Source organism: Ictalurus furcatus, chromosome 1, assembly GCF_023375685.1.
Source record: "Ictalurus furcatus strain D&B chromosome 1, Billie_1.0, whole genome shotgun sequence".
Lineage (NCBI taxonomy): Eukaryota > Metazoa > Chordata > Actinopteri > Siluriformes > Ictaluridae > Ictalurus > Ictalurus furcatus.
Genome location: NC_071255.1, coordinates 24,100,662 through 24,127,298, shown reverse-complemented (window position 1 = coordinate 24,127,298; position 26,637 = coordinate 24,100,662). Strand labels below are relative to the sequence as shown.

Genomic DNA, 26,637 nt, shown 5'->3' with positions numbered 1-26,637 from the left:
GAATTTCAAAGTAACAGTCTAACATCAGACTTGAGCTTTTGACATTTGAGTTTAGTTGGTTATATTGGATTGACACAATTGGCAAAATGTTGTTATAAGTTGATGTATAACTAGCTAAATAATACCAGAAGTGAATCATAGTCAGCAGTTCTGGCTTAAAATTGTTTATAATTTATAAGTGTTATAAATTATAATAATTTTTTATGGACACATTCCTTTCCAAAACCCTCATAGAAATCCTGTTAGGTTAGCTCACATTACCCAGGTTACCTAGTGGAGTGTTCTTGCTAGTGCTGCTAGGGCAATTAACTGTTTACTGTGCTCTTATTTCTATGGTCTTATTTCTGTTGTAGTATATTTTAGTGTTGTGGTGTTACTGTAGACAATTGAATTTCAAGCCCAGTTCTATCAAACAGGCATCATGTCATGACCACAGAAAAGGGTAGCTCGTTTAATATGAATTAGCTTTCTTTCCCCTCAAAACGATAAGCATTCCAACATCAACGTCAGGCGGGAAATATCTCTTAGTGAGAGTTCTCACTAAAATTGTGTGATTTATGAAAGAATCTTGATATTAACATTTGCATCTACTTCCTGAAAATCATCGAAGAGAAACCTCCAGGTCGGTTTCAGAATAAAAGTCATGCAGACAAATCCTGCTCAAAACGGTTAATCACAATTTTAATTTGCATAAGAAAACATTAGATGTTCTAATACATTATAATTAACTTTTTTTTTTCCCAAGACACATGGACAAAAAAGTATTAATAATTAATTATAAAGTCTACCAAACATAGCAATGTACAGTGTGCAGATCCTTGTGGTTCTGAGTAAAAGCAATATTCTGGAGTAGATATTAAAAGATACAAACAATAATTTTAAACTTTATTTCGACAAAGAAGCAAAAGAACACAGAGAGATATACATATATTTAAAAAAAAAAAAGTGAAATAATCTCTTTTCCCCCCTCACAGGACTAGACCTGAAGTGTGTTTTGACTCAAGCAGGATGGGGCCATTCCAGGAATACAAGGTATTTTGTTTTCATACCCACAACGATAAACATAACCTTTCTATCTAGTCAATTTCAAAATTAGATTTAGATTTAAGTATTTGATCATGGTCATCAAAGTCAGTAGATTGTTCCCTGTTCCACTAATGAACTGAACATTTCCTCAAGGTGAAGAAGTCGTTTGGAAAGGACAGCACTCGTAGCCGCATCCCCCGTCTCATGCATCAACCTTTTCGTCCTAAGGATTCACAGATTTCTGAGTTTCCGTTGTCTGAGGATGAAAGCAAAGACTGTGACATCAGCAGAAAACAGAACAGAACCATCAGTCCTACCAGCTTCTCATCAGGTATGCTGGATATATCATGAAGACAGACACTGTTGCATTTAAGAGCATTACTCTTCCTGAGTCCTGAGGTCTAAACACTAAATACTTGGATTAGGAAAAGCATTATGCATTAACTTTTGCTTGCAGTGTTGAAGTGTGCTCCCCTGGTTTCAGATGACACTGGATGTCCAAGCAGTCAGTGTCTGTCTCCAATGAAAATCAGATCTGTCTCAGACAACAGCTCTGTGAGTTCACCCATACCAGTGAAGAGCAAAGCCACGGTCAAGAGGGTCAGAGTCAGTGTAGTGGCTGAGTGTAATGGCATTATACAGAAGCACAACAGGGAGCATCAACAACCCTCTATTCTGCACAGAGGTGAGTGAATATTTGCTGAGATTTAGCAGATGTCATCTTAGAGCTGTTTTATATATATTTTTAAAAACACAGCAGACTTGGGTAAGTGTGAAAATTTTGCTGAGCAGTGTGGTTTGTAGACAAAGAAAGCATGCTCTTAATGGAAACCTGCATACAACTACTTATTGTTAAACGGATGCTTAAATAACCATGTTAAAAGTTGGACTCCCACTTTTATACACTCACCTGCCACTTTAATAGAGGGCACCTGTACCTTCAGCCAATTATATGGCAACAGATCGATGCAAAAAATCATGCAGATTCAGGTCAAGGGCTTCTGCTGATATTCACATCAAACATCAAAACAGGCAGAAATGTCATCTCAGAAACTTTGAGCATGGCATGGTTGTTGGTGATAGATTGGTAGAGGCTTAAATATTTCTGAAGTATATTAACACAGAATGGTGCAAAAAAAACAAGAGCATCAAGTGAGCGACAGTTCTGCAGGTGGAAATGCCTTGTTGATAAGAAAGGGCAGAGGAGAATGGCTAGACAGTTTCAGGTTAACAGAAAGTCTATGGTAACTCAAATAAGCACTCTTTGTATCCATGGTGAGTAGAAAAGCATCTCTGAAAATACAAGACGCCGAACCTTAAAGTGGATGGGCTACAACACTTGGGTTCCAGCCAAGAACAGGCAAAAATTAAGAATCAGAGGGAACAGTGGGCACAGGTTCACTGGCTACGTTTACATGGACATCAATATTCTGATATTACTCAGAAGTTGGCAGTATTCTGATTAGTACTGAGTCATGTAAACGCTGCGTTCTGATTGCCTGATTCAGCTTAAAACAATATTCTGATTCCCACCCCTGGAATATGCCTGTTTTAATCGGAAATTCATTGCATGTAAACACCTTATTCAGAAAATCCACAGAAAGGAGATATACGGTATGCGCAGATCCACTCCACAAGGAATTGTGTGTGCTAACAGATGCTTAGCTGTAGGCTAGGTATTTAGGAATGGCAACTCTGGTATATTTACAACAACTATGTGTACAAGAATATAAACATCGCATTCAGAATATGGCTGCAGCCTGAATATAGATCTTAAATGTAATTTGATGTGCATGTAAACATAGTCACTGAAACTGGGCAGTTGAAGAGTAGAAAAAGACCAGACAATATTTTTAAGACCTTAAAAGTTCATTAATCTTAGAGCAGATTCAGACTGAATGATCCCTATAGGCATGATTTATGCAGTTATGGCTAGCAATGGATTGAATATACGAATGACCCATTTTGTTAAGGACTCCATTACTTTTTTTTTGTACTGCATTCTGACTGCATTATTTCATGCTCTTCTATCAAATGTTCTATTTTGTAATATGTTAAAATATTAATGTTTCATTCCTATCCAAACCTTGGTCTGAGCTTTTACTGACTCAGTCAAACAATATAATAATGACCTTAGAATTATTATTATTATCATTGAACAGGCAGTTATTGTGAAGCAGCTGCACTATGATGTAATGTAAGCTTTTCAAAAATGTCTCCATCATTTTTTTTGGAAAATGAGTGCAGAAACTTTTCTAGTTCAAGTAACATGATTTTCATCTACTACATACATTACCTGTTTGTTTGTTGTTGTTGTTGTTGTTGTTTTTATTTTTTATTATAGCAATTTGTCTAACTGACAGATCATAAAATAAGGAACATAGCCAAGTCAGAGGTCATCTATTGGTACCGCTTCACATATTCATAAATCTCAAAGGCATATTCTTTTTTGGTGTGTAATACAGGGTGAGTAATGTTTGATAGTCAACTCTGCTTTGAAGCACATGTTTAAAAATGCTTTGAAGTCACTTTAAAAAGCCTCTCTTTTAAAAAATCTTTTTTAGTTCTTCCAGAATTAAACCACTTATGTTACTACCAGATGGTCAAAAGCTAATGTGTCTTTTCCAGAACCAACTACTACAATGCACAATCCTGAAACAAACTTCAACATGTAGAGAAGTGTCTTGTTCTTCATAATCAGCTCATTGTGTACTCCCAAGCCTCCACGGGTCTTCTGTTGGTCTCCAATTATGAAATACTAAATTACTTACAAGTTATATCACCTGATTATCTATGTGAGCTCATTCAAGCCATTTTCTTCTCTTTGTTCTGCACAGTATATACCTTCAGCAGTACTGCAGCATATTAAAACCTTTTTTGTCTTGTACTGACACTTTTCTGGAATGCCTGGAGATTAGGAACTCACCTTGAATATTTTAACACTTTAAAAGATCATTCATTCATTTTCAGCAACTTATCCTGATTAGAGTCTTGGTGGATCCAGAGCCTATCCTGGGGAGCACTGGGCATGAAGCAGGGGGACACCCTGGATGGACACCAGTCAATCATAGGGCTTCATGCACACACATTCACATGCTCACTCATAAGTAGTGGCAATTTACAGTAGCCAATCCACCAACTTGCCTGTTTTTGGAAGGTGGGAAGAAACCAGAGGAAACCCAAATAAACACGGAGGGAGCATGCAAAATTTCATCTCGCACAGACAAGGAATGATACCCACTGTACCACCATGTCTCCCACCATAAAAAATTATTTTAGAAAACCTGTTGATGATTTTATTTCTAATCTATTTTCTGTGTTTATTAATAATACATCGTTATTAAATTAAATACATAATATTAATCTGGTCTTATTAATTGTTTGGTCTTATATCTAATCTTGCTGTCCCCTATTAGCTTTTTACCCATCATGTTACTATTGTTATTTAGAACCCGTCTTGAAAAGACTGAAAGCTTTATTTTATTTGCAGCTATTCCAAACCATGGTGAGACAGGTGTTGTTTACTTGATTGTGCATACACAGAGTGATTGCTGATTGGTGGGTCACTTGGGTCGCAGCTGGCCAATCAGTGTAATTAGAAGTAGTTAACCTCCCCCATTGGCTCAATGATGTGACTAACAAAATCACAATCACTGAGACACTGAAAGACTGCTAGGTTTAGTAGTTTGTTTTGTTCCCTCACAAGTTCAAAGTGCACACTGTGATGGTTTTATCAAAAGGAAAGAGGTGTTTCTCAGGTACATGTCTATGCACTTGTATGTGTGTGGTGAGATTAGGATTATGTGTTGTGAATCAGCTCACTCATACAAGCTTTTTATCTTTATGTTGCATGTTACCATATGTCATAATCTTACTGGTGTTTTTGTCTAGTGTACTTTGTGTCTGATTATGGCTACTTTTATCTGGAGTTTTGTCAGGGGGATGATGCTGCAGGCAGCACACAATTATACCCTTTCACATGTTAAAATGCTGTGATCTGAGTGATTAATGGTGTAGCTGCTGAAGATCAAACCCTATTTTCTTCAGTCTGGTCTTATCTACTGTGGATGCTAGACATTATGTAGATTAAAATGGCATTATGTTTAGGAAAATACATTTGGCTGGCCTTGAAAATTGAATGACATTTTTCCAGTGTATACACCTTGCTTTTTCCAGGATTTTTGGGTCTCTGGTCTGGCAGTATGGAAGCAGATATATATATGGTGTTTTGTATGGTTTACTGAAACATGGAGAACATTCATGTTTTGCAGGCAGTGAGGCTGACTTCAGCTCCTCCAGCAGCACTGGAAGCATCAAGGGCCGTGGAACTATGGCCAACAACTCCAGAGGGGAAAAGAACTGCCTTTCACACAGGTGAAGTATAGTACCTCAAGATTTTGGTATCAACACACACTCTTCCTTTTTCATTTACATAAACATTAATGGAGAAGCTCACTTTATTGCCCATTTACTTGGCTGATTTAAGATGCTCTACCATGATGTTGAATGTTTCTACACTTCTCAAGTCCCCTCTTACAGCAGTAGTGTAATGGCCAGTAATCAGAGCTGTTGTCTTGTGTTTTCTGTTCTCTAGTCGTTTGCCGCGCATCAAAAGCCAGCCTGTGTTTAAGCCTCCAGGAAGCCCTACTGCTCCCCGCGATGCAGAACTGTATGCCCCCTACAGGACACCCCCCAAAAAAAACCTTTCTTCAAGTATCAGCAACAATTCAAGCCCCACAGTCAAGTAGGTATTGATGGACCTCCAATTATAGGGAGAAAAGGAATGATTACATTTTTATGTAATACTTCTCACCCTCTATGTAAATGAGTCCATACCATCAGTCATGTTTGGGTTCTGCTAAACTTCACTAAATTGTTAATCATGTTTCCTACATGGTTACAGGCTTCAGAGGTTTATTCAAAGCCTTATAACAGCCTGAATAGTTAATGTACAGTGAGTTCTTCAAAAGCTTTTCTAGATCTCATGTTTCTGTTCATTTTTATTATTGTTTAATGTTAGTATTTTTTTTAGATTGTGCCATTGTACTGCAGTTGCAGTCTTAACAATAGATAGCAAATGTAAGAACATTAATGTACTGTATTTATATTAATGGCCTTATATGCATTTCTGTTGACTACTAATGTCTGAGAGGAGCACTGCAGTGTCTTCTGTTCATTCCCTCTAGTGTATTATTTATAACAGAGCTACAGACGTTATTTCAAAGCATAACTGAGAGCTTGTGCTCCAGTCTCAGCACTGCTGCTTAAGGCTGTGCTCTACTGATTCATTCCTTACTACAGTAATTTTAGTTATTCTAGTACCTCACTTCGATAACAGGGGTATAGTGCCACAAAGGCTAAAGGTTTGGGCTTTATTTTTTTTCCATAGGTACTGTAACATCCATTAATTCCATTACAAGTGTATCAATTTAATTATTTCAAACAGCTTATTTGCTGTGCCATTGTACTTTAATTATTATTGCTCACTTGTGTACATCTGCAGTATTCATATTACAACAATATGAATTAAGTTGAATTTATTATAGGAGAACCACTAGAGGGAGTTACCATTCATGTGGTGACAATCATGGCATCCGACCTCCCAATCCTGAGCAATACCTGACCCCTCTACAACAAAAAGAGGTGACGATCCGGCACCTGAGGACCAAGCTCAGGGATTCTGAGCAAACCGTTTCTGATCGGTAAGCCCCAGTGACGTATCATTTGCATAGTGTCATCAGCTAAGTACTAATCATAAAAGCAGCATAAAGGTGATTATTTCCCATCCATCAGGGAAACTGAAATTCAGGACTTGAAGTCCCAGCTGGGCCGGATGCGTGAGGACTGGATCGAGGAAGAGTGTCACCGTGTGGAGGCACAGCTGGCTCTCAAGGAGGCACGCAAGGAGATAAAACAGCTACGGCAAGTAGTTGAGACAATGAAGAACAGTCTGATGGAGAAGGATAAAGGCATTCAGAAGTACTTTATTGATATCAACATCCAGAACAGGAAGCTGGAATCCTTGCTGCATAGCATGGAACTGGCGCAAAGTGGTTCCACCATGCATGACGAGCCCACGCTGGACTTCATATGTGACTCCCCAGAAAAGCTCTCTGAAGGGAAGCAGAAAGTAGACCTGCAGGTTGAGGATCAGGCAAAGGAAGATATGGCAGATAGTGGGCTGCTTGTTAATGAGGAGACTCCCAACCAGATGGAGGTGCTTGAGCAGGTTCTCATGTCTACAGCTGTGGACCACAGCCAAGATGGTAGTGCCAAGCTCATGAGCGAGGCAGGACTGTCCACTCTGATGCGGAGTTCTGTTGAAGACCCTGTGAAGAGCTCAGAAGATCAAATCCACACTCAAACCACTGCTGATGAGCAACATACTTCTACTGAAAAGGCAGTCCAAACAGATGAGACCTTCTATAACCCTGATCTCCAAGCCCTGCTTTTACATCTACTGAAGCTACAAGCCACTGGGCTGTCTTCAAATGTTCTCCAACAGTTACCCAAAGCACAAGAATCCAACCTACCCCAAACAGAGGAACCAGCTAAAAACAAATTGTCTCAAGTTCATAATCCCAACCTGATTAGGGAATGTGGTCCATCCCTTCATAATCCTGCACATTCTACAGTGCTAATTCCACAGGACCCTGGTGGGTCAACCCAGAGTTCAGAACCTGAAGTAGCTCCAGGATTCATGGAAGAGCTGGACTTCGGCATGAAGGATACTTGCAGCGGTGCTAATACAGCTGTGGTGGGGAAAAGCCACTGGAGCAACAGCTTCTTGGTTGATCTGGTTGCTGTGGCGGCGCCTGTTCTTCCTACAGCGGCCTGGCTGTACTCTCAGTACAATGCAGTTGATGGGGCACCAGTGTACAACATTGCAGCTTTAATCCGTGGTTGTTGCATTATGGGATTGCACTCTCTTCGCCTTGTCACCTATGGGCCACATGTGTGATGGTCTTTCACCTTTAGGCACAGCTAACTAGAGCACTTAATATATTTAAGTTTGTTTTGTGTGTAATCAGTACCTTTTTTTTTTATTTATTTATTTTTTTATTTTGCCACTTTGCACTGTGTATAGTTGCAAGAATTGTACAAAAAATTAACTCGAATGAATTTCTTTGTCTTGTTTATTTCTCACAAGTTGTATTGTTCATTGCCCTGATGTGATCATCTTGGTAGGTGATCATATTATTGTGCTGTCCTTTGCCAGCTAGTCCATTTCTTGTGTAGAAAGGGCATTGACTGTTGGCAATAATGTTCTTGTTTCCAAAGGAGTAGCCTTACAGCCAAATCTTGTTCAGTATTTGTTTTTGTGAATTCATCTCCAGCAGTGGAGCATTTTACATATGTCTTTGTGACCTTGCTGACACCCTCAACAGTCAATGCTACAGTACGTATGACCTTTTTTTTTTTTTTTTTTGCCTGAGCAATGTGCAGTATTTATTTGTATTAGACATGTTAAATATTTATCATTAAAGCATGATTACCCCATTCATGTTTGTACCGATTTCTCCCCCAACCCCCCCTGGATAATGGTTTTTTGATCTGGAGTGGAAAAGGGTTAAGAGAAATACAAGTGATAAGGTAATACAAAATGTATTTCTACATAAAATTAAGTGATAAGATCTACATTCCTAAAGACTTTAGCCAACCATAATAGTGCCCACCTGTTTTAATCCTGCTCCTGTTAACTCTCATACATGTACAGAGACGAAGCAAACATTTTTCATAATGACGAATGAGTGAAGTGTATCTTTTCAGAAATCTTAGAAGTCTATTGGCCCAGTCATTTATTTGGACACTCTTACACGTGGGATGATGTAGGCGGTCAGATGGGGCACAACTGTTGTGTAACCTGGACTTTTTTTTTTTTTTTTTAAACTGCGCACTAAAAAGTAAGCTGGAAAAATAAGGACTGCAGCTCTGACTCATCTACAGTCAGTCCAGTCAAACTGAGAGAGAGAGAGCTGTAGAGTGAGGTCAAGCATTTACCCATACAGTCAGGTTTAAATTGTGCAAAAATGGTGACAATCTGACAATGGTGATACTGAACTAGCAGAACTCCAGTTTTGTGCCTTTAGCCAAAGGCAGAAGGCAAAAACAGTAAAGACTGAATTAAGAATTCAGCTTTTTTTTATCTGCTCAGTTCATAAAACTGAAGATGCAGATAGCCACACTTGATCAAAACACACCATATCCCAAAATCTATGTACATGTAAAATTTGGGAACAAATCATGCTTTGATCATGAATCAGGCACTACCTGTGGCGGTTTGGGAAAACTGATAGCATGGGGGTGCTGTAGTGTTTCTGCCTCACAGCTCGAGTCCCTGGTTTGATCCTGAGCTCGGGTTACTCTCCCTCTAGAGTTCCTGTATATATTCTCCCAGTGTCCTTGTCAGTTCTCCGGTTCCTCCCACCTCCCAAAAACATGCCAGTAGGTAGATTGGCTACAATTGTCCCTTCGTGCATGGGCATTGGGCCTCTTGATAGCCTGTCATCCCATCCAGGGTGTATTCCTGCCACATGTCCATTGTTCCTAGGATATAGACTCCGGATTCACTTTGACCTTGACAAGGATAAAGCATTTACTGAAAATGACTGAGTGAGTGGGTCTGGGAAAACCCATTGGACGTTGCTGTGAATTAAATCTCGCAAATAGCCAAAAATGCACCTGTGCCACCCCCCAAAAATCATGTTTTCTCCAAAACTGGGTTTTCTGATGAAAACATACTTTGATACCTCTACTTGATGAAACCATAAATATATTTATGGTATCATCCGCAGAAGTTTTAGAAATATTTTTATTAACTTGTATTCAGTCAGTTCTAACTAAACATGCTAGACTGATTGCAGGTACAGGACTATTTTATCAAGACCATAGTGTCTTTTCAAAATGGAGGATGTCTTTAGAACACTCTTCATGCTGTTAAGGATTATATGCAGCCCCTCAGATGATAAATGTATTTTTCTTATTTTTTAACTGAACTTGGTACTCTGAAGAGTTGTGATATGAACAAAGAGGGAATGCTACCCATTATGAGTATTTCTTTTTTAAACACATTTGTATAGTGGCCTGGAAAACCCTTTAGGTTATAAAGTTTAAATTATTTAAATTATAGGTTATAATATTTTTACATTTGGTTACCAGTAAAAGTGGAAATGCAGTGAAAGATTCCATTCAGACACCGAGTTGCACCAATGCACTGATTGTTTAAAAGCGACTGCTACATTTTGATTTATTTTGGATTTAGTTCAACACGTAAATAACAAATCATTAAATATGACCATGAGAAGTACATTTATACCTGGTATTTATTCATAGCCTACATTCACTTTAGCAGCAGCATTTATTAAACAGGCTGCTTTTCAACATGTGACCATTGCAAAAACACTCTTTCCCTCCATTCAAATGAGGTTCAAAAAACATTTTATGAACCGACACACTTGCCATCCTTTCTTCCTGAATGAAAAGAACTGTTTTAATATCAAAGTGGGTCATGCTGTAGGAGCTTCAGTGGGCTAGGGGCGCTGCAGAAACAGATGAGAGATTATGACGTCATTCTCAGGACTGGAATATTCCACTAGTCAGAACACGACCTTGAATAAGCTCTGAAAATGCACAAGTGTTAAATCATTTAGCAGGGCATCTCTCATGTGGTGTTCAGCCATGACATTAAAGCCGAGTGCACGGTGAGGATTTATGACATTTACATATAGTCTGTTTGAGTGTGTAATTAAACATGCTTCTAATTCCATGTGCAGATCTGATTTACATAGACAGTGTAACGTCTACATCTGTGCAAACATCTTATATATTGCACCATTTAGGCCAGGAACTAAAGTATGGCTTTCCTAAACTCCAGTAAGCACATTTTTTTTTATAAATCCAAACATTTATTACAGGAAAATAATGAATGTGTGCACAAAACTGTTTGAAACATTGTTTGTGAAATGACAGGCTCATGTCTCATTTGTTGCATAGGCCTGATTTCCCAAATGTACTGCATAGCTGCCCTTTGAACATTGTCTCCAGAATGTAATCATGATCGTTGTGCTGCAAATCTTTGGAGAACTTTCATGTCTAGTGGGACACAACTTAAAAGGATGGCTGGGGCGAAAATCTAATTTACATAAACTTCCAACATACCTCAGCCAAGACATTTGGTGTCCAAATTTTGCTTCTTTAGTTTTGTAACTAGGAGCTTTGAGCAAATGTAGCCAGCAAGAAATGAAAGCCTAAGATCACCAATTAGAATCAAGCTGAAGTCACTGAACACTTAACTGAAACAACATTGTTAAGCCACGTATAACCATCTGCATCTAAATAGCACAATACAACTTTTTAGTTTTCTTATATAAGCTGAATTACATGATTCTGAATTGAAAATGGCTGCCACTAGTTTTTAAGTTCTGCAATGCCCATTTGTTGCATGATGTTAACTGGTGGTGATAAGTTACTATTGTTTGTTCCAGTTCACGGCAAAACTAAAAAAGAGCACTTGTCTTGGACATTTGGAACTTTTTTTCCCCCTGAAACATCATTTTAATAAAATAAGCATTTTAAAATATTACCTGCACCCAAAAACTCCTTAATCATTACTGCATGCACATGATGATGATCTCCACCCAATCACCTTAATACAGCATTGAGTATCAGTGGTGTGAAAAATGATTTGCCCCATCGAAGTTTCTTCTGTTTTTGTGTCTCCCTCATACTAAATTATTTCAGAAATTAAAACAAAATCTAAGATAAAACAAAGGCAACCTGAGTAAACACAAAATACAGTTTTTAAATGATGTTATTTATTGAAGCAAAAAAGTTATCCAATATCAACTGGGCCTGTGTGAAAAAGTATTTGCCCCCGTGGTTACTAATTCCCCAAATCTATGAAACTGCATTCGTAATGGGGTTCAGCTGGACTAGATGCAACCAGGCCTGATTACTGCAAACCCTGTTCAATCAAACAAACACTTAAATAGAACTTTTTCAGCAGCATGAAGTTGGTTAAAAGGTCTTACCCAGTAACACACCAAAGTTGAAAGAAATTCCAGAAATGATGAGGAAGAAGGTGATTAAAATACATCAGTCTGGGAAGGGTTACAAAAGATACTTCACAAGCTCTGGGACTCCAAAGAACCACAGTGAGAGCCAGTATCTCCAAATGGAAAAACTCGGCACAGTAGAGAACCTTCCCACAAGTGGCCAACCTTCCAAAATTCCTCCAAGAGCACAGCAACGACTCATCCATCAAGTCACAAAAGAGCCAAGGACAACTTTAAAGGACCTACAGTCCTTACTTGCATCAATAAAGGTCATTGTTTATGACTCCACTATCAGAATGACACTGGGGAAAATGGCGTCCATAGAAGAGTGGTGAGGTGAAAACCACTGCTAACCCAGAAGAACATTAAGGCTCATCTGAATTTTGCCAAAACAGACCTTAATGATCCTCAAACCTTTTGGGAGAATGTTCTGTGGATTAATGAGTCAAAAGTGGAACTGTTTGGAAGACAGGGGTCCGGTTACATCTAGTGTAAACCAAAAAAAGAACATCTTACCTACGGTCAAGCATGGTGGTGGAAGTGTCATGGTGTGGGGATGCTTTGCTGCTTCAGGGTCTGGGAAACTTACAATAATTGAGGGAAACATGAATTCTGCTCTCTACCAGAAAATCCTAGAGAAGAATGTCAGCTCTTCAGTCCATAAGTTGAAACTAAAGCACAACTGGATTATGAAGCAAGACAATGATCCAAAGCATAGGAGTGTCCTAGTTCTAAAATAAGTGAAAGACTGATCTCCAGTTATAGGAAGCGTTTGGTTGCAGTTATTGCTGCTAAAAGGTGGCACAAGCAAATTTTAAGTTTAAGGGGGCAATTCGTTTGTCACATTGGTTATAGGTGTTGGATACCTCAAATAAATAAATAATAAATAATCTGTGTTTTGTGTGTATTCAGGTTGCCTTTGATTTATGTTTATTTTGTTTGAAGATCTAAAACTATTTAGTACGAGACGTACACAAAAACAGAAGGGGGGCACTGAGGTACAGGTTTTAAACATACAGAACTGCTGCCAAAAAATCTACCCATGCGACTTGGCATGTGTTGAATAGAATCTGTACCTTGTGCTTTATGCTCCTGCAATGATTGCTGTTAAATTTAAGATGGATAAGACATGAGGTGCTTTGGATGACACTCCAGGCATTCAAAAACTACCACGTTTCCATGACAACCAACGGTTTACCACCCACACCACATTAAATACTGGCTTCAGTCCTTCCCTTCATCCCACATGCACGCCATTTTTAAAAACAGGTTGCTAACCAAGCACATAATGTTCTGTTAATTTCTGAGACCTTCTTCAATTTCCTTTTTTTTTTTTTATTTTACTCTCAAGTGACCTTGTTCTAGTGGAAGGCGAACGTTTAAAAAAGAAAGAAAGAAAATACAAAAAAAAACACATGCCATTTGGTAAGGCCTCTTTCAGCTGTGACTCAATCACAGATATGTTCCCCACAATCATGAAAAAACAGATAATGAAACTAATCACTGATCATTTGTGTTTTGAAAGCATAATAAGGGGTTGCATTAATTAATGCAAGAAAGATTTTTTTAAATGAGGCAAAAAAAAATCCTCATTCTCTTTACTGTCTTTTTTTTTATATATATATATATATATATAAATACAGACACACTAATGCTCCAGGTTCTTCTGTATGTGTACTATTAGCATTGTCCCAACTACAATTGATTTCAATAAAAAGGTACATTGGATTCTATACAATGAGAAAAAAATGGCATGTTTGAACTGGGAATAAAAACGATGAAAGATACTGGTGGAGGAACACGTGTGTTTTTTGTTTTCTTTTTTGTTTTAAATGTCCAGTGTGGCCTTTAAACGTTAGGAAAGCTTTACTGCTATCTTTTGCTCCTTCTTCATCATTCTCTGCACCTCCTTCTCCATTTTCTTCCTCTGCTGTTCCATGGCACGCTTCTCCCTCTCTGCCATCTTCTGCTGTCTGAAAGCCACATATCCACAAACAGATGAATGACTAGGTCAAACCCTAAATACTAAAGGTCATTTAACTGCAATTATGTACTAGCCTGTTCGATCTTTTTATATTTTACGGCATTTGGCAGACCCCCTTATCCAGAGCGACTTATACATACAAAATGTACAGTGCTGGGGGCCCTCTGGGACAGGTTTGAAAACCCGTGAGCCAGAGAATAGCACGCATTATCTTTTGAATCTGACTGTAACCTATTGCCATCTAGTGGACAAATGATTTAAATGTACATTGCTTCCACTATTCCAACTGAGTCAAGTGAAACCCAGTATCTCTGCCAAACGCTTCCTCGATCAGAGCAGCAGCTTCATGAATATGGAAACTGCACATGATGATTAAATGTGTACGAATACTGGTGTATACATTCAGTGATGCACTCTAAAGCAAAGCAAACATTTTTTTAGTAATCACTACTATAAGATTAGATATCAAATTTCCAGTAAGTCTGTTAATGATTGTGACCTGATTGGTCACAAGGTGTTGGTTAATATTTTATAACATGACTGTGACAATAATGCTTGATGTAATTCAATGCTAGGTTTTTTTTTTTTTTATTAATGCACTCCTAATATATTATTGTTTATATTAAAAACAGCTCATTCACAGGGATTTGTATACTTGAAGCACCTCATAATAATAATAATAATAATAACAATAATACAATTTACTATTCATAACATTTATTAAACATGTTATTTAAAAAAATTAACAATATTTGATATGATGTTACCTGTAAGTAAATGTTTATTTAACATTTATGGAAGGAGTCTCCATCAAAGGAGCTTTGTAACAGTCAGTTAGTTTTCCTCAGGACAGAGGACATTTTGCTTTCCAGTTTATTTGTTGTTGTTTTTTTTTTTTTTTGTCTTATTAGGGAACCGCAGTTAATAGTTGCTATAACTCAATTGATAATAGTGACAACTTATCTCGCAGATGTTCCACAACATTAGATGTAACCATAAGTAGTTAAAAAAACATGACACCATTCATTAATAAATTAAAAACCACAATTATTGGTAAATCACTGTAGTGGAATAAGACATTTTGGTATGTGCAAGTTATACAAAGATAACCACATGAGGCTGCATAACATTACTATAACAGCACGCCCTATAGCATTTCATTCCTTACATAAAGTTTCTGATTCATACTTTGCTTGTATTTTCTCATTTGTAAGTCGCTTTGGATAAAAGCGTCTACTAAATGAATAAATGTAAATGATTCTGGAGGAATACCTTAACACTTCTTCTGCCTCCCACGAAGCATCAGACTCGTCCTCCCAGGCATTAGCGTCCTCCTGCCATGTTTCCAGGTCTCCCAGCTCTGCCTGTATGCCACATATACAAGTTCCTCAGTAAAGCAAGCACCAGAAAGTCACGTACACGTGCCTCAAGTCATCACACACACATCTCTGATTCACCAAGTGTAGGTGAGTTGGACAGAAGACATCTATTTGTAAGGTGTAGTATAGCACAACATAAACTAATAGAAATTAGTATAACACTTTCATACCTTGTCTGAATTAGTAGTTCATTAGACATTAGATCATTAGCTTTTATCAGAATAAGTCTGTATTACTGGCTCATTTTGCTTAATATTTACAGAGGAGTTAATGATTGTGTGTATCTGTACATTAAAAAGATGCACCCATTCAGAGTACTTGATTTTAAAAACACTTTAAAGCAAATTACACGGAGTGCATGATTTATTTTCACACCAAATCATTTCAAATTAAGATTGGCTTAATTTATTCATCCCATGTTGTACATAAACATAAATCTATTATTTTAGCACATGTACAGATATGAATACATCTATCACAGCACCCCTGAATGGAAGCAATATTTGAAATGTGTACGCACGCAAGTGTCTTGGACCATGTGGAAGGAAAAATATTCTACACAGCTGTAGGAGCGCAGTACTCACTGAAGGCTGGATAAAGGACATATCCTGAGTGGCCGCCAGTCTGCTGGAGAAGCCCGTAGCTGTATCAGGGAGAGAGAAATTCACAGGCTCCCTTTTCTTCAAGACAATCTAACAAGAGGTGAAGATGAGAGGGAATTAGGGTTAAGTTACCTGTGAATTCTCCGTACATTTCTGTAGACAAAAAAAGAAAATAATAATAATAATAATAATAATAATAATAAGGCATTCCATGAAAGTATGAACCAACTTTTTGTGTTTTCCTGATAGTAGGAGCCATGTCTTTGAAATAATCCGGCTCGTCGTCGTCCACCTGGTTCTGCTGGGACGGAACAACTCCATTACCTCCCTCTATCTTTATACTCGTGGGAGCCTCTTCATCCCATGAACTCCACTCCTCAACCTCCGGCTATATAAGAATAGCATGGTGTTACATAAAGTTAAATAAGCCTACTAAGCTGTATCCACTTAATGAATGCTACAATGTGAAATGAAGATTACTGAGACAGGGGATAATCTGATGTTCCTGAGCTGCTCTGACAATCCTGTAAGAGTAATTCGCTGCACAACGTCAGGGCGGAGATTAGTGGAACATTTGTATATGTAGCACATCTTATGCCAGCTCTGATGTATAAAACATCATCAAAAGTAGTCCATCTATACAACCACAAAGCCAATCAGATATGACCTGTATCATTACCCAGTTGTGAATTTGTTTCAGTAACAGATGATAATAGTCGAGGATGAATACTAGTTGTTTTTGGTGCATTTCTGTCCATTTTAGTATGGTTAAAATGCCATGTGTGTATTTCATATACAGGTAATCTGGATCATGTGTATATGAAAGGTGTATTGCACATTCCGTACAGGATTTTGAGAGTTTTTTGTCACTGTTGCGGCCAAAACGCCTGATGTTGCTTCTTTTTTTTTTTTTCTTCAAAATTTGAGATGCAACTTTTTTGTGCTTTTTTTTTGCTGGAAACTATTTCAACTGGCAAAACTGTTATTGCACTAAATAGTTTTGCACGTTCTTTTGCAGTGATGTTTGTTGGTAAATGAGGCCTTTTAGCTCTACTCATGTTTGATGCACATGAAACGAAGAAGGCTTTTTCCTGAATGCGTGCTGTGATGACGTCACATGAAGCATCTTGTCCCAAATCGGTGGTAATTTTGTAAAATCACAAGCTCCTCTGAATATTGCGGAGTTTGATCGATTTTGCGTTAATTACGACGATTGCAAAATCACAAAATCCTGGAGGGACTGATTGACTTAGCACTCGCAGCTGTGATGCGGCACAACCCATTGTACAAAACGTTCTTCCACAGCTAGCTTGCAATAACCTTTACACACCACAGAGGGCAAAATTTCGAAATCGTACAACCTGCAGCTTTAACATAATTACATAATCTTAAAGGCAAGCACCATGAAATGAAACATCTTACTTTTATTGCTTTTTTTGCTATCCATTTCACTGCTGGAGATGCACAAATATTTAAATACTGATGTTCAAGGTTTAAAAAAAAAAAAAAAAGGGATTATAACCTTTATTCAAGGGTTTACAAAAAGTTCATGTTAATAAGTTCAGTGATTGAGCAGAGCATAATATACAAGCAAAGCATACACTAACCTGATTGGGTACAGAGGAAAAATCAACCGTTGTAGGGAGAGTGATCTGATCTCCACTTCGCTTGCGTGATCTCCCAGTTCTGATAACAAGAAAAGAACTTCATTAATAAAGAGTCAAGAAAGGGTTAAGCATTGCTTAAGGATAGGTTTTCCGGTTTGGCACCTTTTAATCGAACGTCAGCCTTATTTCTTTGCCTCGAATACACCATGTAATTCATAGCAATTACTGTACGTTATGATGTAAATAAATCTTAAATCCAATACAATGTTAAATCCAATGTTTACAGTATTTTTTTTTTTACTAGTTTAAAATACATTGAAATAGAATGAAGTAAAGTGCACTTCTTTTCTCTGCATTCAGTGTTTACAGTTTTTTGTGTACTAGTTAAGAGTTTGTCATTTTTGTAGGAGTGTGCCACAGGAATTTCACTGTATATACTTAGAGAACAGTTGCTGCACATAACAATAAACCTTGAAATAATATGAAACCAAAACTGACCTTTTTATTACATTGTTCACGTCCCTAATCGTCAGTATTAATACTTAAAAGACAAAACTGCTTTTCCTATCAAAATACAGTGACTGCAATAAATGATCGTCATTTTAAGACCATTTTATGCTACCGATATAATGATAATATTAGCATATATTTAGTCGTGTCATATTTATTCATTTTAGTAAATTTTACTCTGACTAAAATGGCACTGAATATTAGGCATCTTAATTGATGAGAGAACGCAAACATTAAAACAAATATTCACACATTTTATATTTGAACTTAAACATGCATCAACAAAAACATGTGAAAACTGCCCTTGTGAAAACCTGATCTTCTGCAATAACATTACAATGAGTACACTCCTGTAATATGATAATGTGAATTCTTTATGCTTTAACACACAGACGATGAATAACTAATGCGTTGTTACAGAAAGAGCGTATTCACTACATGACTTACCGTTCTACCTAGCGTCTTACTTACGTTCAAGTTCACTTGTGCACTCACGTCATTTTGTGCAGAAGCGAGTTGTAATATGAAGTTTATGTTACGTATATGTCTGATTAATCTCACGTGTATAGTATGTTTTTGGGTGAGTTAGCCTAATTAACCCGCTAGTAAAGCACTTTAGTTTACCGCTGTTCATTCACTGTTCAGCTTCAGCTCACGCAGCTCAATCATGGACATTACTGACTATGACTGAATTATTAGGACATTATCCTATCAATCATTATGCACTAATACCTATAATGTTATTATAAATTCTATAATGTTATAGAACATAGATCGATTAATGGCACACGTCATTACATCCTTACGTCGTGGATCAACATATTGTTCGTCTTCGTTATGGAACCATATACAGTTTCGGGTGTTTCATTTTTAATTTAAGAAAGCTTCAAGTGCAGTTAATTATTTGTCCTGCTATACATGCAAATAGACTACTGTTTGAAGCCGTGGGCTGCGTCTGATACCTCATACTCACCTACTATATAAACGCACGTATTTCACCTACTATATAGTATATACTATATAATCCATGTAAACGTACTGAGCGTTAGTGCATTGTTAATATCTTGCGTGTCATTTTTTTCACCAGCTTGTGCATTTATATTTTACATACGAATAATATTTGAAGTTCGGATTTTAATTTAACAGCTCTAGAGACAAGAGGACAGAAGCAGCGTGAATGGATAAAATATTGGTGTCAGAAATATCCCCCTCGTACCAGACGCTCCGTGCAGAAGCCTTCAGTGCGCAGCGTGTGTTGATCTAGTTTCGTTTTCTTGTTTGTGTATTTTGGATCATCCCTACTTTTGCCGTTCACTGATTGTCTGACCTGTGACTGTGTTCCGTTTACTGATTTTGATTCACAATTTGGATTAGTCTGCCTGCCTTTGAAATAAAAAGCTTCTTTTTTTTTTAAACTTCCATTTGCATCCATCTCTACTCAACGGACATGACATGGTGACGTTCATTCTTATGTAAACGAACATGCATGTAAACACCATGGGCAATATCGGGGTCAGCAAAAATTATTGAGGTCATGTCCATATATATCGTACAAAAAGTCGATAACGTAATTATCGTGACAAGCTTAGTGTCTCTTAGCTGTTTCATGTTACAAAAGAAAAATGCATTATAATTTCCACTTCACATCTTCTTTAAAATTCACAAACCATGTTCTCCTGTGTCTGTGTGGGCTTCCTCCTCATTCTCCGGTTTCTAGACATTTTCCAAAAACATGGCAATATGTGGACTCGGATCTGTGTTGCATACAGGTTCAATGTGTACAGATGCAACACATTTATAGATAGGTCTGTGTCTGCCTGTCTGTCTGTTTGTCTGTCTGTCTGTGTGTGTGTGTGTAATGGGTTCAGTTCCTCTGAACGTAGTTGTGTGTGTCTATACAGCTGTAAGAAAAAAAACATTTCCATTGTAGTCAATGACCGATAACGCCTGATCACCAATAATACAATACACTTGGAGAGAGCTGTTATTTTCCCTCACCCCCCACCCCCACCCCCGGGCACCGTGAAGACTTTGTTTTACTTCGTGCATATTTGCTGATGTGTTGTACTTTGTATTTAAGGATTAGTATGGGTGAGTGGTGGGTGTAGGACATAACTTGCAGGACAGTCAATGAGACAAAACAATAAATAAGACAAGACAAGGCAGTAGATATGACATGGGCATGGTATCTAGGCTTGTCTCTAGACATTTTTCTCACCTGGCCAGCTTTTGCTGCAATGTTCGTTGCTGCCAGAAATAAATTCCTCATGTTGAATTTTACTTGAATTTTTAAGCTTATGTTTCAGAAGCTTTTATTAGGTTATTTGTGTTGTAGGAAGGTGATGTTCTTCCTCCTGATATTTTCACAAAGCTCAGTTTGCAGGCTGCTTTGTTTTTGACTGTAATAATTAATCGTGAAACACGACCAGATCACTGCCATTTCACTTCGACTGTTCATTAGCATGGCGATATACACTGGACTCGTGTCACATAGCATCACCTGGTTTCAGATGTTGACATTGTAGCAATTTTTATGAACACAAGTACAATGAGCATGGTATCAGACTGATACCAAATACCAGTAGCAGTCTAGATGCATCCCTGAGGCCTTTATAATAACTTAAAAAGAGTCTGCATGAGGTCCTGGGAATCTTACAGAACTTAGACACACTATATGGCCGAATGCTTGTGGACACCTGAACACCACATTTGTATCTTTTTGAAGCTCCGACATTTAGTCCCCATTTACTGCTGTAAGAACCTCCAATCTTCTGGGAAGGATTTCCACTAGATTTTGAGTATGGCTCTAGAGATTTGCCCATTCAGCCACAAGAGCATTAGTGGGGTTGAGGTCAATGCACTCCTGATCTAATATCTGAGCAATCCATTACTGTAATAGACCCTTTTCACATGACGTCACAAAACTTCCGTTCTGACTCGAAGCGGTGTATGGTTACTTCCGCCAGCATAGTGGAACGCTATGGAGTTTACCCAGCCCCTCCTACATTACAGCGACTTGCAGACAAATTCACTTACGACACGTTGTAAACTTGATAAAGGATACAAATTCTTCATTGAACAGTACCTGTTTGATTATGAAGGTAAGCATTTTTGTATTGTCCAGCCCAGCTTACATTAGTGGAGGAGTTAGGATAACTGTAGTTGTTAGCTTTCTCTTCTGCAAATTCTTGATTAATTTACTGTAATGCATACAGCAAACGGGCACACGGTGGCTTTGTGGTTAGTACGTTTGCCTCACACTGCGTGTGTGCGTGGAGTTTGCATGTCCTCCCCGTGCTGCGAGGGTTTCCTCCGGGTACTCCGGTTAACTCCCCCAGTCCAAAGCCATGCATGGTAGGCTGATTGGTATGTCCACAGTATTCGTAGTGTATGAATGGGTGTGTGAATGTGTGTGTGATTGGGCCTTGCAATGGACTGGCACCCTGTCCAGCGTGTACCCCACCTTGTGCCCCATGCTCCCTGGCATAGGCTCCAGGATCCCCACGACCCTGAAGGATAAGCGGTATAGAAGGTGGATGGATGGATGGACAAATGGCAAACTCTTGTTGCAACTGTGCTTCCATATTACCGATGTTAGCTATAAATATAGATTATGTATTGTTAGATAAACGTCTGTAATGTATTCATGGTGCGATTATACATTAATATTAAAAGTAAACATTTGTTAGAAAACTTGTGGCATACGTTACAAAATATTTTATTTTTATTGCTGCTAGCTAGCCTACTTTCCCATCCAAGGTAGTTACATGTTACAGAACGGTAAACTGGAAATGATCATTAGCGTTATCAAAAGAATCAAAATACAAGAACACGTATATACGTAAACATTATTATTATAAACTTTACCTTTTATGTTGTTAGGCAGGCTGCGGTCACGCTAGGCTTTAGTGCTCCACTGACTTCCATTCAAACGCACCCGAAAACAGCAGACCGGAAACGCAAGCTCATTCATAGAATTTTCTGACTACACTGAGTGATGAAAGTTCAAATTTGGTAAACTCTGACCTGCGTATTCGTATCACGTGACGACGTGTGACTGACAGATGATCGCGAAAAGAAATTCAAAAATCCTGTTCTTTACACCACAGCTTTGAAAGATTATAAGAACAACTTAAAGAGAGTCTGCCTGGTTTGCGGTGTTGTTGAAAACAGGAACAGATTGTATATTTAACAGATGAAAACAAAATTATTTTTTAATTGCTTCAAATATTGTCTGACATTTAACTGCTGTAGTACGTAATTACATATGGAAACTTCAGTGCCCTGAAGTATGATGTATCATCCTGGTCCCGTCCATATTCGCAGCAGTGTCCAACAAAAATACAGATGCTTAAAGCGTAGTGCGACAACGGCCTTAAGCCTCTGGTATATTTAGTTTTTTTGCGCGTACGCTAGTGTGTGCACACAGTCGTACGCATAGCCTTTGAAAAGTATACGCTATTTGTACATGTACGCATACACAGGCGGTTAACACATGCACATTATGACAACTTGCACTACCCCTCCTGTCCTTCAAGCCAGTACAGAGCAGTAAAGCAGGTCTTTTGTTGTGAAGGACGACAGCGAAGAAGAATCACAACATGAACAATGCTTGGGCAATCTTTCGCCACAATTAGCACCCATATACAAATCCTTATACACTTTAAGGCTAGAATTATACAAATTCTGGTAATTTCTAACCTGCACTTGTTTCCATCTCTTCCGTTTATTCTATTTTTTCTTCAACTACCTTGAGAATCAACAGCCCTGGGTCACTATTGCCACCTTGTGGAACAACTAAATAGCTGCCCGCATCAAATTCAAGGCCTTGATGCTCACGTACAAGACCTTGTCTGGAACAGCACCTCCCTATCTACATCTCTCTCTCTCTCTCTCTCTCTCTCATATACATACATACATACATACATGATATTGATGTGTATGTGTGTGTGTATATATATATATATATATATATATATATATATATATATATATATATATACACACACACATACACACACACATACATTTTATATATATATATGTATGTATATATGTGTGTGTGTATATATAGAGAGAGAGAGAGAGAGATAACAGTATTAAAAATCATCTTAACCTCTTGAACTCCTGACAATTGTTGAAATGAAGATGATAATGCTAATAATGACGCATGTTGAGGGCACAATAAGCAGAATGGTACAGAAGAAAGGAGGGACGAGGATTACAAAAAAAAAATTTTTTAAATATTAAAACATTCGTGTATCATCAGTTCTTTTAATTATTTCATTAATAGGACATCTATTTTTTTAAGAAAACCATTCAATCCAGTACGGGTCATTTTGACCCCCTTTATGCATTCATGATGGTTTTTTTGGTTCATGCATTGTAGGGTTAAATATCAAAAATCTAAAAAGGTGCGCATCATACCTGACACCTAGTCAAACACTTTAGAGTTGGTTGTGTGACTGTACATCATTCCCTTCAAATGCTATTGAGCTTTAAATGATGGTATATTTTGTGTATGGGCCCATTCTGTAGTGAAATTCATATCTAATTTACATGTGATTTAATAGCTTATTTTAATAAAGATCAAAAATCTAAAAGGTGTGCATCATACCTGACATTTAGATGAGCACTTTCCAGTTGGATGTGTGACTGTATGTCATTCCCTTCAAATGCTATTGAGCTTTAAATTACGGTATATTTTGTGTATGAGCCCACTCTGTAGTGAAATACATGTCAATATTTACATATGATTTAATAGTTTATTTTGTTAAATATCAAAAATCTAAGAGGTGTGCATTATACCTGACACCTAGATGAACACTTTACAGTTGGTTATATAACTGTAAGTCATTCCCTTCAAATGCTATTGAAGTTAGAAACGTGTTTAACAATGTCGTATGTAACTTTAGAGACGGTCCCTTAATTTCCGTACATCCGCGAATATTAAACGTCAAACCAACTTTATTCCAGTTAGAAACATTAGAAAGAGCACAGCTGGACTGGGACTCACCTGCATATGAGCCTTTTAAGGAATGACAGTATGGATGCTATGCATGTGCAGATCTTAAACAGACGGAACTGAGTCACGGCCATGGTGATACCAGCGTCTGAAACATGTACGGAAGAGAAAAAAAATATAGTTGCAGATAAGCACATTCACAAAACATGTCTATAATCAATCATGTCGATTTGCAGCTCTCTCCTGTGCGACCTTGTCATAGCATAACTACATCTTTTAGGCTAGCTAATTGCCAAATATTTTTCCATGTCCAACAAAATCAATCACATGAATAATAATAATAATAATAATAATAATAATAATAAAAACAAAACCATCAATAACAGCGATGTCAGTGCTTGTGGCCCTGTATACAAGAACAGGTTGTGGCGAGGAAAATTAGCAGCCTAGCAGAGTTAGCAACTTAGCCGAGCCGTATATTAGCTATGTGCTAATCTTACACTGAAACATCACTATAGGCGTGGTTAAACTGCAAAAATCATTCTATATACATGACAGCTTTTCTGTAAAACATACTCGCAATTGTTGTATGTGTTAAGCTATTCGCTATACCCAGAGAAATCCAGGCGCTTGTCACACAGGGAGCTTAGCTCGCGGTGCGGTACTCACCAGGCACTTATCCGAGGATCTCTCAGTGGAGGCATAGCATTAGCTAGCAAGGTGCTGAACGCGAGCCACAACGTTCCCAACTGATTAAACGACTAAATTTCAGTTTCAAATCCAAATTATTTTCATTTAACAAACAATAAAAACCATTTTCGACCCTATCTGTCAAACAGGGCGTTTAGCACTGAACGCTACAAACATTATTATGGTGAGGCTTTATTACCGCCTCTCTCTCTCTCTCTCTCTCTCTCTCTCTCTCACACACACACACACACACACACACACATCAAATCCGCCTCAACGTCTCACACATTCACTGATCTTCATGCAGTTTGCCGTAACCGGATATGTCAAACTAGAAGTCAATTCAACTTCCGTCGACCATGATTTGAAGATCAGTCAGTACTTTTACATGGACAACAATATTCCAATATTAACCCGATTAAGAAACTACCATGGAAACAGCGATTATTGATTACCTTAATCCGACTAAAGTCAGGAGTATTCCTGTTTCAGTCGCATTAACGACTTGCATTACAGACATGTAAACACCTTAATCACAATATTGATGTCATGTGGGAGTTTTCACTGCATTTTGCGACAGGACACGATCACACACGGCAGTGCTCAACCATTTGACAGTAAACAAGAGAGCACGGCTGCGTCCGAAACTACGTACTTACTTACTATATAAGTATGAGTTTTCAGACGCAGCCCATAGCTTCAAGCAGTCGTCTATTTGCACTTATAGCATGACAAATAATTAACTGCACTTGAAGCTTTCGTAAAATTAAACATGAAACACCCAAAACTGTATACGGTACCATGACAAAGACGAACTGTATGTCGATACGTGAAATTCTGGAGGGAACGTCGGATGGTGTGGTGTGGGAACGTAATGACATGTGCCGTTAATCGATCTATGTTCTATAACATGTAAAAAGGGAACATGAAAGGAATATTCTAAAAGCAACTCATGTAAACACTTTAATCAGAATATTGTCTTATTCAGAATAAGGTCAATAATTAGATTACTGCTATCCATGTAAATGTAGCGTCAGCACCATTGCGGTCTATGGCGTGTGAAAATTCCACCTGAAACACATTCCGTATATTGGTACTGAAATGTTTGTGATATGCTGAGTGATTGATAATGTGTTACTGATATGTTGGTTGATGCTGTATTTTCATTATTGCCTAATATTTTTTCTGACATAAAATGTCCATAACAAGGGGGCATTGCTAGTGCAGTTATGATGTTGTTTCACTGGAGACAAATGAACAATCTCAGACATAACGGATAACGGTCAGGTTTCACTGTTACACTACATGGCCAAAAGTTTGTGGACACCTGACACATGCAAATGGGGTCATTGCACAAACCTTTGCCAGAAAGTTAAAAACACACAATTATCTAGCTCAGTGGTCACCAGCCCTGTTCCTGGAGATCTACCTTCCTGAAGACTTTAGTCCATAATAGTGCCCACTTGACCATTTAATGAATGGATGAAGTGGAGACAACAAACATTGTCCTCAAAGTTTGAGAATGCAATGCAACTATACAAGGTATGACAGAGACAGTAAAGTGTTCACGGCAGTATTACCATGAAAGATGAAGCTGTGGAACCTAAACTGTTTGAGCAGAGATTACAGATGAGGGGCTGAAAGAACTTAATAGACTAAAGGGCTAATGTACTGCTGCATCACTCTTTGCATTGTGGGTAATGTTGGAAAACCTTTTCCAAAGTGAAAACAAGCCAACATGTTAATGAAAGAAATTTACATTTGAATAAGTCAACTCAGAATTGTATTACACTATTATTATTATTATTATTATTATTATT

General features: G+C 37.9%; 2 protein-coding genes across 2 annotated transcripts; one reads left to right on the top strand and one right to left on the bottom strand.

The window, feature by feature from the left end:
* The first annotated feature begins 251 nt into the window (after positions 1 to 251).
* sybu (syntabulin (syntaxin-interacting)) lies at positions 252 to 9,815 on the top strand. Its single transcript, XM_053633343.1, has 7 exons — positions 252 to 1,032; positions 1,180 to 1,357; positions 1,511 to 1,711; positions 5,298 to 5,400; positions 5,621 to 5,770; positions 6,573 to 6,728; positions 6,820 to 9,815. Exons 1-7 carry the CDS (start codon positions 1,009 to 1,011, stop codon positions 7,985 to 7,987), a joined length of 1,980 nt encoding a protein of 659 aa, XP_053489318.1. The 5' UTR covers positions 252 to 1,008; the 3' UTR covers positions 7,988 to 9,815.
* Positions 9,816 to 10,256: 441 nt separating this feature from the next.
* On the bottom strand, positions 10,257 to 25,087 carry ebag9 (estrogen receptor binding site associated antigen 9). Its single transcript, XM_053633410.1, has 7 exons — positions 24,797 to 25,087; positions 24,179 to 24,275; positions 17,653 to 17,731; positions 16,275 to 16,433; positions 16,028 to 16,135; positions 15,337 to 15,428; positions 10,257 to 14,053 (listed from the first exon to the last, which is right to left on the bottom strand). The coding sequence occupies exons 2-7, from the start codon at positions 24,259 to 24,261 to the stop codon at positions 13,936 to 13,938; spliced, it is 639 nt and encodes a 212-aa protein (XP_053489385.1). The 5' UTR covers positions 24,262 to 24,275; positions 24,797 to 25,087; the 3' UTR covers positions 10,257 to 13,935.
* Between the last annotated feature and the right edge of the window lie 1,550 nt (positions 25,088 to 26,637).

Excerpts from the sequence above, each read along its gene's own strand:
- ebag9 (XM_053633410.1), bottom strand. The coding sequence starts at position 24,261 with ATGGCCGTGACTCAGTTCCGTCTGTTTAAGATCTGCACATGCATAGCA. Across the intron at positions 17,732-24,178 it reads CTTAAAAGGCTCATATGCAG|AACTGGGAGATCACGCAAGC; the intron begins GTGAGTCCCAGT and ends TCTTGTTATCAG. Across the intron at positions 16,434-17,652 it reads TTTCCTCTGTACCCAATCAG|CCGGAGGTTGAGGAGTGGAG; the intron begins GTTAGTGTATGC and ends ATTCTTATATAG.
- sybu (XM_053633343.1), top strand. The coding sequence starts at position 1,009 with ATGGGGCCATTCCAGGAATACAAG. Across the intron at positions 5,401-5,620 it reads AAGAACTGCCTTTCACACAG|TCGTTTGCCGCGCATCAAAA; the intron begins GTGAAGTATAGT and ends TCTGTTCTCTAG. Across the intron at positions 5,771-6,572 it reads AATTCAAGCCCCACAGTCAA|GAGAACCACTAGAGGGAGTT; the intron begins GTAGGTATTGAT and ends AATTTATTATAG.